Source organism: Colias croceus, chromosome 8 (genome assembly GCF_905220415.1).
Source record: "Colias croceus chromosome 8, ilColCroc2.1".
Classification (NCBI taxonomy): Eukaryota; Metazoa; Arthropoda; class Insecta; order Lepidoptera; family Pieridae; genus Colias; species Colias croceus.
In genome coordinates this window covers 10151522-10163818 of record NC_059544.1, presented here as the reverse complement: position 1 = coordinate 10163818, position 12297 = coordinate 10151522, and the positions used below count along the sequence as shown (strand labels likewise).

General features: G+C 33.4%; 2 protein-coding genes across 2 annotated transcripts in view; both read left to right on the top strand.

Annotated features, from left to right (window-relative positions):
- LOC123693918 (CUGBP Elav-like family member 4) overlaps positions 1–12297 on the top strand; it is a 536298-nt gene that overhangs the window by 378002 nt on the left and 145999 nt on the right. The gene's annotated exons all lie outside the window — the stretch shown is intronic.
- On the top strand, positions 9750–10903 carry LOC123693915 (histone-lysine N-methyltransferase SETMAR-like). Its single transcript, XM_045639185.1, has one exon. The coding sequence runs from the start codon at positions 9761–9763 to the stop codon at positions 10787–10789; it is 1029 nt and encodes a 342-aa protein (XP_045495141.1). The 5' UTR covers positions 9750–9760; the 3' UTR covers positions 10790–10903.

Below are 12297 nucleotides of genomic sequence, written 5' to 3'. Positions count from 1 at the left end.
AATCCTATTTATTATTGCACAGAAAGTAAAAACATAAAAGCAAAAAATACATATAAAATTAGCAAAAGGCTTATCGCTACATAGCGATCTCTACAAGGCAACCCTAGACGTGATCGTGGGTGGTTTTGTGACATAAATAATATGCCTGTTATATATATAACATTATCTATGTATATTCTGTTATAATTACTAAACAAGTGTGTAAGTGTGTGTGTAAGTGCAATTGGTCTATTGATCTTTCATTTTCAAGCTCTACAAAATTTTCTTAAAAGTCAATTACTATTTACATATAATATTGAAATGGATTGATACTGAAAATTCCTTCCATATTATGCACCTTATACACTCTCTTAATAATTGGTTTTAAAACAGATGTTGTCACACGTTATTATAATCTGTTATTAAAAAGGATTTTCACACAATGCGCTCGTCACGCCGCGTCGCGTCCTATTAAATTAGAGAACTATTGTTTGTCTGTGGCACTCTGTGGTAAGTGTACTATTGTACTAACAGATGTTACTATTGAATCACTGTTTTTCCTTTTTTCCAGTTAAATTTCACGTTAGACGCGCTTGTTTTTGTGAAAACATTTATGCATTTATTAATGCTATTAAGTTGTTGTTCGCATATGTATAAAGGTTACATTTATTTATCAGTAATTCTCTCATATATCATACTAACTTTCCGCCTGTGGCTTCGCTCGTGTTAAAGCAAATTCCCAAAGAATGAAAAATTTCACCACCATAAATAATAGCCTAATTCTCCAGCCTCCTATCTATCTCTGGACATAAAATCATATCATAAAATCATTGCGACGTCAAAGAAAAACAAACAAAAAAACTTTCGCATTTATAATAAGTAAAAATAAATCGCGTTTAAAATCCGTTATAACGTCTTTTCTATGAGTAATGGTGATTCTTAGAGCACGTTTAAACGTAAAATTCAGTGTAACCTAATAAACGTGTTTCTTGTAGCAAAAAGCGAAGCACAGCCGGTCATTTGTGAGGCGTGGCGGCAATCAATTAAGCCCAGCCTAGTCACACTATATGTTTGCCTCGACTCATTACTTACGATGTCGTATTGACACGCGTAGCTCTTGTAAACAGTGACTTTATTGATTCCTAGTGACCGAATTCTAATATTATAGCTTGCTTTTTATGTAAGTAAGTGAAAGTACAGGAATTATGGTGGATAAAGGTTTCTATTTAACTTGATATTGGAAAAACTGTTTGGTGAGCTAGGAAACTAATAAACACAGTTTTATTTGAATAACACATTAATTTTAGATTGGATATGATCAAAACACACACAAGTAGACCACATCGCCGCTTTCCATCAGGTGGGATCGTGGTCAAACGTCTGCCTATTTATTATAAAAAAAACAGGTTTAGGTTGTAAATACTATTTTTTTAAGAAATTTAAAAAATCCAGTATTTATATTCCAAAATGTTTAAAGTTAGTAAGGACAGATTCATAAACACTATCAAAACTCCAAAATTCGATATCGACAGAAATGAAAAAAGCTTACATCAAACAAAACAATATTTGCTAAGCGAATTGCGTCGCACTTTAGAGCAAGCATTGCTATATTAAGCCTATAATTGCTCGAATGGACAATGGAACTAACTCAAAGAATCAACTGTTGTCTGTACGTGACCGAACGCTGCGTGTGGGGATTAACTGCCTCCGTTCTCTGTGAGCCTGGTACCTATAGGCTATAGCATATTGCGTATATATGATTTTAACTGTTAATTGATTTCTGAAACTGTAGTTACATTATTATTGTTAGATACGAACATATTTTCAAATGAATGTATGCATTTTAAACATAAACCAGTCTTAAAATCAGTTATGAATAATACGCTTCTTTTTTCATCAATCCTCGCAGAACGATTCTAATTTATAATGAAAAGTTGTCATTTTATCCGAATTTCAGTCACTCTTCTTATTTTTTGTGTGACATTAAATGTCTAACATTTAATTTATGCACAAAATATTAAAGAACGCGACCATAATTTCACCTCTTCTCAACCTTTCAACACCATTCAATAAATATCTCAAAGAAAATATGCAGACGAAATATACAATTCGTAAATGAAGCGGCGCGAACCCTTTCGTAATTACTAACTTAAATGTAAATCACTTGCTCTGAAAAAATTTCTCCGCAGAAATTTCTAAATAAACATAATTCGTTTCTTTGTAAGAACAAAAAAGTGAAAAAGTTGAAAAGGTATTTCGCTGTCTCGAAGTTATATAATTGCGATCCGGAGTAATAGTGAAGACCAGGGTGCAAAATTCTGTATAATAGCAATTAGCACTGGCGAAAGTTGGGCAACATTGATGAAATGCGAAAATTATTAATTACTTTAAATATTCCTTTGACCCGTGGGACCTTAGACCTTGGAGGGAATAAGGATGATTCGACTCTTATCTTTATGGACACATAAAGATTGCATCTGATAGATTAAGGGATTTCTGAACTGATTTATTTTGGTGCGTCATTTTATATCCATACTAATATTATAAATGCGAAAGTAACTCTGTCTGTCTGTCTGTCTGTTACTCAATCACGCCTTAACTACTGAACCAATTTGCATGAAATTTGGTATAGAGATATTTTGATACCCAAGAAAGGACATAGGCTACTTTTTATCCCGGGAGATAGGATAGGTTTTATCCCGGAAATCCCACGGGAACGGGAACTATGCGGGTCTTTCTTTGACTGCGCGGGCGAAGCCTCGGGTGGAAAGCTAGTTTATCATAATTGATAGAGGATATTTTTTTAAATATAAATAGGTCCTCGGTGAAAATTGTATAAAACACTTTAGAAGGAATAGGATAGTAAAGGTATTAAAGATGATAAATTTATGATGCTACGCCGTAGACACATGTGCATTTTTTACCATTTTCCAGACCATCTATCATAAATCAATTTTTAGGTATATTTAGAACTCACCAACCCAAACTTTTTTCGCCAATAACTATGTATATAAAATCATTATTAAGTTTATTAGACGCATATAAAATGCAATACAACTACTAAAAAGGTCATTCATTTGAAAAATATTGCTGCCGTCGATTTTTAGAACTTGCACACTGAGATCCTTCGAGTCCCATTAATCGATTCAAAAGAAAATCATACTCGACCGAATGTAATCCTTAAGCTCTAGTTATAGATAATCAAATCCGTTCCCAACATTTCCCAATAGTGGCTTGTTAAAGACGGCATGAATAATACCAGTTACATCCTAAAGACATATGCATAATGGAGATTAATACAGAAATTCGGTTCCATTTACTGAACGATCGAAATGTCATTGGGATCTGCATTGTGAAATGGTCACAAAAAGGAAGCTTCGTGGTTATGACGTGTCTGATTGAACCAGAATTCAGGGGGCTAAAGAAATTACGCTCTTAAAAAACAAAGAAATAAAAATTGATATTCGATATATCGGTTTATTGATATGACAGCAATCTGTTTTAGGAATTTAAAGCCAATGTTGCAGACTTATTTATGGTTCTAACAAATGTATTTAATTATTTCGTTTAACAGTTGTTTATTTATTCTAAATTTCTTACAAAAAATTAAGTTCAGGTTATCCTGAACTATGAATACACAGTCTACAAGTTAATTAACAATACCATGAAAAATATATCTCGTGAATAAAAGGCCCAGTGTGACCGCAGCCTAACAAGTCTGCGCGGTGTGGAAAGCACTCAAGTCCGCTGCGCTCTTGCTCCATGCAAATCTTCTTACGAACTCGTAAGTTTAAGCTCAATTATGGAATACTATTGGAATTCGGATTCCATGGAATTATGTGGAATTATCCGTCTGTTCGCTTATGCATGTGTATGGTTGAATTGAAACTGTTTAATAGAACTAAATGAAGTTTTAATGCGTTTATAATGTTTGTTATAATTAGGGAGTAAAATAATTTCAGTGTTTAAATTTAACTTATTGTTTTTTAGGTTAAAGGTTATGCTAAATGTAGCAATTAAATGCTTTATAAATTATATTTTCTTTAAAAATTTTTATCAAGCTATTGCATAGCTTCTATCGCGGGCTGAGTGCGGAGACCGAATCGAGAAATTCCGTACCGAAAAAACCTCACGCTCGGCTCTCCACTCAGACGGTGTGGCTTGAAGCCATAGCATACAATAGCTTCACCGCGGCAGTCCCCGAAAACTGAATTATTTTGTTAATTTTTGTATGTTGGAATAGCTCGGGAATTAAGGAGAAAATATAAATCTATTTTATTTATAAATAATGCGAAATGAAATCTCCTGAAAAAAATAACCTTTTCTCAGCTTATAAGTAACAAAAACGGTATAAAAACTTACTATTTTAAAACGATACTTAAAATACTAACTTATGATAAGGGATAGTAGGGAGAAAGAAATGTCAAAACACACATTTAATAAGAATAAGTAATGATGCGCAGACAAAGAAAATAATGGCTGAAATATGACATTGTACAATCCTTTTTATGCTGAGGCTCAGCTGTGCAGTGCATCTTAGAATAATATTCAATGTGTCACTTCCTTATAAGTTTCTTTTATGAAATTGGTTTATTTATTATGTGCAGATTTAAGTGTCTACATAAAATATAGTAGGTAGTAAGTTTGTTTCTTTAACGTGCCACATTCGACATTTTTATTTTTTTATTGTGAACTAGCTGTGCCCCGCAGTTTCACCTTCGTGGCTACGCTCCTGTTGGTCTTAGCGTGATGATGTATTGCCTATAGCCTTCCTCGATAAATGGACTATCTAACACCGAAATAATTTTTCAAATCGGAACAGTAGTTCTTGAGATTAGCACGTTCAAACAAACAAACAAACTTTTCAGCTTTATAATATTAGTATAGATTAGTATATATTTATTCATCTTATGCGTTAAAGAACCTAGCTTAAAACGCTCACTAATACATTTATCTTCATGAATTATACATTAAAACAATTACCAACTTGTAGTATTCACTTTCACAATTTAGAACATTTCACAAAAAACACGTACGTGAAGGCAAACGTAGAAACTAGTCGATACATCTAACGACCGGTCGCGGAGTCGTATTTTCCAACTAAGTGCGAAGAAAATGAATTATGCCGTAAGTTATAAGCGAAAATGATGATCCTAATGATACAATACTTGATTAATTATGAGATAGGTAATGAAGATATTTTATAAACTCAATAAGAGAGTAATTCAAATTAAAAAATGACGTGTCCTTTATAGATAAAATCTCTATCAAAAACGCAATTACGTAATAGCCATCATACTTGCCATTAAAATACTACTTAGTTATTATACTACTTATGAAACTAAGTAGTATAATATTGATACTACATTTTTGTCTTAGCCAAAAGGCCGAAAAGCGATAAAGTAAAATGTTAATTACCAGAATAAATTAAAAAAAAATGATTATAAAAATATTACGATGATGGTAGTTTTCTTATAACGCTGTTCTGCAGACATTAAAATACCAAGACACACCGCTTTTTAACAAAAGCACAGGCATTTAAAAAAATACGCATTCTATGGGCATATCATTACAAATAAAGCGTCCATTTCTTCCCAATAATACAGACGTTAATTAAATAATATATTGACACCAACATTCGTAGCACTTCGTAGACTCGTAGGTACTACGCTCGCTACAAAGTGTTTGACAGTCCGGTTTATAATATAATGAATAGATCGCGTTTAAAATCCGTTAAAATCTTTAATTTCTAAAACTAGCATTATATACTTTAGGTATTAAAACAATACTTTTAACTTGGACCAAAGGCTTAATTGGTTTCATTTTGGAGTGAGCAGGTCCGGTCCGGTGTGACACGCTGGACTTCCGTCTCCTAATACGATATGTTCGTTAAAAAGTCACTCAAATTTTGTATTATATTCGCTTTAATTAGAATGCCTGTATAGTTTAAATTGCATTTTAGCGGATAAAATTGAGTAAGAAGAATTACCCTCATAGGAGGCCCGTGTCCCAGCAGTGGAAACGTACATGGGCTGATAATGATGAAGAAGAAGAATTTTACAAACAAAAAAGCTAGAGTTTTGTACTGGATAAGATTTTCTACAATTATCTGTTTATGTTAAATCGTTATCATCATAAAGACAAATAGATAACGTCTGATTAAAGTCTCAATAGCTATATCAGTAGTTTGTTATAAATAGCTACAGATTAAACAATCACCTCAGAATAAAGTAGGATATAATTGCAACCAAAAAAAAATATCGTCTTAGGAATTTCTATGAACACCCAGCTTAGAAGTATCAATCTAATATTCTAGTCAAACCCATTCAACAGAGTTAATAATAAAGAATAAGATACCCTATTTCGTAACCATACGGTTCCTGATCCAATGACGTTATAACATTTTCCAGTCTAAAAGCACATGGCAGAAATAAGTCGCAAAACAATATGATAAAAGCATGCAAACTCGCAAAGCATATTCACAGTGTGGCGTGAAACATGCTAAAGCAGGGAATACAATCACTTTGATTCCCAACGGCTCCCAGAGTCCGCTAGTGACAAAGCCTTTAAGGCTCTTATAATATCTGTTGATATAGAATCAAACCTCAAAACCGTGTTCAACAGCGTCGCCATGGCAACCGTTTTCAGCACCGAGATTAATTCTTAGCATAAAGACAAATTCAATTAGATTTGCGTTTATATAACCAATGATCCTTTTGATAACTGCCGTAAATAGAACGTTACATAGTTTCAAAGGAAATGAGTTCTGACGTTATTTCGGTATCGAATATAGGTATATTAATTAGTGAGATATTAATTTTGTACGTGGAGAAACAAAAAGTGTAGGGTTTCCCTTTGATGCGAGTTTTACAGGATTTTTAATATAAGATGCAGAAAAACATTTGCAAACGTAACATCTCGAATGCATTAAGGCATTTAATAAAATTCAAGGCAAAAATTGCAATAGTAAACAACAAAAACGGGCACATTCGTACCCGTCCCTATAATAAGTTGCGCCATCATTCACGGGCGGGCGCCATTTTTATGTTGAAAAACGTTAACAAATTGTGATGTTACAATTTTGCTTGACGCTGCATTACAATGAATACGTATTTTCATTGGCCGTATTATCATAATGTGTGATATGCGTTTAAATATACAAATATGGTTTTATACGATTTCTAAATACGAAAGTATAGGTCTTTTGTGTGGAATGTTTTCACACCTAAACTGCTGAACTAATTAATATAATGATAAAGACTAATCTTATGCACGATAAAATTAAGATAATAATTAAATATATACCATAAAGTGCATGAATCTTTTTCATTTGTTAAGTGTACGCTGATGAACAGAACGTAGCATTGTTTCAAAGGAAATGAGTTCTGACGTTATTTCAAACTAGTGGTCCGCCCCGGCTTCGTCCGTGGTACATATTTCGCAATAAAAGGTCCTTTGTCCATATCCTTTGTCCATGTCCAGCCTATGTCCTTTCTCGGGTATCAAAATACCAAATTTCATGCAAATTGGTTCAGTAGTTTAGGCGTGATTGAGTAACAGACAGACAGACAGAGTTACTTTCACATTTATAATATTAGTATGGATATAATAATTCGGTATTAATTATGTACACAGAGAAACAAAAAGTGTAGGGTTTCCTTTTGATGCGAGTATTACGAAAGCACTGGTTACTTTTAACCGACGTTCCCAGAAACGAGGAATCTAACCGTTAACGTTATGTTATCTCTACACTTTTTTTATTTGACATAATCATTTAAATCTTCTTTTATAGAGATTACAATAAAAGTCTACCTATTTCGTTATTATGTTTTTGTAACAATATCAATTCCAATTGAGTATAAGTAAATATCATTACATAAATAATTATGTCAAGTGTGTGTGTAATTTTATACGTAACAAGCTTTCCGCCTGCAGCTTCGCCCGCAATGTCTAAAACCTAAAACATTCCTCGAGAATCACTCTATCTATTAAAAAAAACCGCATCAAAATCCGTTGCTTAGTTTTAAAGATTTAAGCATACATAGGGACAGAGAAAGCGACATTATTTTATACTATGTCGTGATATTGTGTGCACATAACTTAGTCCCACAGTAAAAACACAAACGTTTTAACTTTTAATTATAACGACGTTACTAAAAAATTAAAGATCAAAGACTAGAAAAAGTAATTACATAAAAGTAATTAATTTTAAAAGCCTCTATTTTGATGAAAGTTGTTTCTTCAGAAAACACTTTAGATTTTTTTCAAGTCACCTTAAAAGCATCTAATTAAGGAAAGCTTAATAAATTGTTTTGTTATATAATAAAATTAAAGTGGGGTATCCTCTCTTTCCTTGATAATTTTGTTATTTTATTTATTCAACTGGAACGTTTAAAATTAAATAATAAATTATATGAAACTTTAAAATAGAAAATTTAAAAGAAAATAATTATGAATAAGAAATTTGAATAATTACCATGGGTATAATATTAGGGCTCTTTTTAAAACCAACTCACCTATTGATAGCATGTTATTGGTTTTATTCATGTTTGATACGAGTTTATGTAGAATTTGTGCTTACAAATTGGTATGTATGCTTAATAATTTTATTAACACTGTATATATCCTTAATTATAAACATATTAGTGTAATGTAACGGTAAGAAACATTAAATTTTGATGATACTGGTATTTTTTCTTATATACATTAATCAAAGAAAAATGTTCATATCTACAACCCCCCTAGACAAGTGGCTTTCTATTAGCGTAACGTTTGATAGAATAGATTATGAATGTATGTGATTGACGTAAGCTGTCGATACATTTATCTACAGCTTATGTCAATCTCATACATTCGTAGTCTATTCTATCAAACGTTACGCTAAACGAAAGCCACTTGTCTAACCCCTCAGGTAAGAAAGTAACAAACAAAGTTCTACACCACTACAAGCCCAACTCTGTACTGTATACATACAGGCAACAACACACAAACACACTCCACGCACGCCCATATCATCCACGTCAAATATCCATAAAATTATACTTCAAAACGACACTTTGTCACCAAATAAAATATAGTAGACATCGTCTAGCAAAATAAATTTTCCGTCTAAATAACGGGAGTGTTTCGTAAATTTTATATTTACGCCTAACAGACAACGGCGACATATTTTATGACGAAGAAGGCAATTTCAGACTCCACTTGCGCACGTGTTTCGAGACGACAATTTTATTAAAACACTCAGACAGGTGAATTTAATTTTATTATGGTTACATTGGAACTATGTGCGGAACATAAGAACTGATTTTGCAGCCAATTACTAGTGACCTGTAGTGAAAAGTAGGAGCAATAAGCAATAACAAAATATTGTAATATTTAATCTATGGTAACAGGTATGGTAACAATTAAATGAAGTATTAAATAATTTAAAATTACGTTTACAATGTTTAGATCTCTAGAACAAATATAATCTTGAAAAAAAAAAAACAAATTCTTTAAATGTTATCAGAAATCTATTCTTAGTTTTCTATAAGTATAGAAGGAGGAAAAATTATTATTTAGGTCACATATTGTGCGACCGGCCTTATTAAAAACGAATTATTACGTGCTCAGCATGCAGCTTACTTACCTCGTGTGTTCATAAGTTTTGAGACGAACTTTGTAGTTAAAAAATAAGATAAAATATCACTGGCTGATATTTATTTCTTTTTCCAATTTTGAATTTAGAATGTTTACTTTTAATTACTTTGATTTTAAATTCATTTCTTTCAATTTTCTCGTGATGGAGGGAACTAAAGAATTACGTGCGACCGTGATTTCGCTGTTTAAGGCGGGGAAAAAACCAATGGAGATTTTCCGTGAGGTGAAAATTTTTGGTGTGAGCCGTAACTTCGTATATTACACTATCAAACGATACAAGGGGACTAATTCTTTGCAAGATCGCCAAAGAAGTGGCCGGCCACGCTCTGTGAGGACGCCTGCGAATATCAAAATCATCAGAGAGCGACTTCGCCGAAATCCATGTCGCACTCAGAAAAAACTCGCACTGCAGACTGATATTTCGCGCGTATCAATCAATAGAATACTGAAATATGACCTTAAGGTAAAGGCGTATAGCCGTAGGAAAATGCACTTTTTAAACGACCGCCTTCGTAAATTGCGACGCGAACGTTGTCCAATACTGCTTAGGAGACACGATGCGAGGAAAATACTCTTTACTGATGAGAAAATCTTTACTATCGAAGAAAAGTTCAACCGACAAAACAATAAAGTGTATGCCAAAAGTAGCAAGGACGTCCCACCTTCAGCACGGAATGTCTTGCGTACTCATCATCCGGCTAGTGTGATGGTATGGTGGGGAGTTTCGTATGATGGTGTCACTCCGCTGCATTTCTGCCAACAAGGTGTCAAGGTGAAAGCCAAGAATTATCAAAGTGATATTTTAGAGCCTGTTGTGAAACCCCTGTCTCATACTTTATTTCACAACAAGGATTGGGTTTTCCAGCAAGACTCAGCGCCATCTCATAAGGCAAAAACCACCCAAGCTTGGTTGAAGGAGAATGTGCCGGCCTTCATTGCGGCTAACGAATGGCCCTCCTCCAGCCCCGACCTTAACCCGCTGGATTATTCTTTATGGACCGAATTAGAGCTCAGGGCCTGCCGAAAGTCCCACCGAAACTTGGAGTCACTGAAGCGAGCTCTAGTCCGAGAGGCAAAGCGAATTCCATTGGAAAAGATTCGTGCCGCTATAGATGACTGGCCAAATCGTCTGAGGGCCTGTATAAAAAATAAGGGTGGACATTTTGAGTAATAATGAAAGTTTATTGTTTGTTATTACTCACTTAATATGCTGTATAAATTTTAGAATTATAAGTAAAATATTACAAAAGATATGCAACTTTTATTTCGTCTCAAAACTTATGAACACACGAGGTACAACTTTGTGAACCTTCATTAGTAAAATAGATCCAGTTTTCAAGTTTCAGTGTTTTTTAATCTATTTTCTATATAAAAATCTCTTCGAAACTAAAATATACAAAAATGTACCAATATCCACGATGAAATCTATCGATCCTTATACAACTAATTTCAGAAGCAATATCAAACTTTATAAATACTTTGAATATTATTTGACTAATCGCTTCAACCGGGGGCTTATAATTTTAAAATTCATAAAGTGTTTCCAGATTAATATCTGACCCTTTACACGGGCCGTGGGTTCGTTTCCCAATAATGTTGGGTAAAACAAATATTTTTCAAAGGCCCCGAAATTTCAGAATCTAATTAACCTACGAAGTTTTTGAGTCGATACTTCTTTAGACAAACAAATTTAACTTCGCTATAGCTCGCGACATAATTATGGGCTCATTGATGTTGTAATTTGATTAATGATGGGCGGCACTGCTCCGAATTTATTTTATTTGTTGTGATTGCTTTTTTTAATTTCCTTTTTTTGTCAAGTAGTAATGATATTTGTGAGAACAGGTATTTTTGTTACTTATTATTCGGCTAATATTTTATTGATATCAAAACACTATGAATTACAAGCACGCATTTCATATTCTTAAGCTTCGATAGTACTTAAATTTTCTTATAATTGAAGGTAAGCAGCAGATGAAGTGTCGGAAAATAACTTAATTGATATACATACAATTAAACTAGAAGACCATTGGCATAATCAACAGTTTTAAAATGTGTAAAAAAACATGTTTACATTTCTTCAGAATAGAGATATAATCTCTATGTTTATTAAACTATAAATTATCCTATTTCAAACAAAATGTCCATGACTAATGGCTGCTGTACACAGGTAGAGTAAACGGTAGAGTAGAGTGGTAGAGTGCTAACTATCCTACTTACTCTACTAATGTAAGCACTGGACACCATTAGTAGATTAGAGAAGTTGGTCAGTATCTCTAATAAAACTGGTAGAGTACTATGCTAGTTCACTCTACCGTTTACTCTAGCCGTGTACAGCAGCCATAAACTAAAAATAATCATCTCACAAAAGCAATGTCAAGTATACCATAATAGTAAGTACACGTAATAAAAATTATTTACGTGCCAAAAGATTCGCGGGATGACAACGCAGCCTCGTTAGACCTATATCGATCATTCAGCTTGTTAAAACTTCGCAGATAGAAAAAAGTTATAAGATCCCGAATAGTTATGGCGACTCGATCAAAGACCGATTTGTGATATACGTATGTGTTTGTGTTTATAGAAGGGTCTGTGTCAGATTGTTTTACAAGGAAGTTGTGTGACTGAAAATACATATGTATTAACTAGCGGTCCGCCCCGGCTTCGCCTGTGGTACAT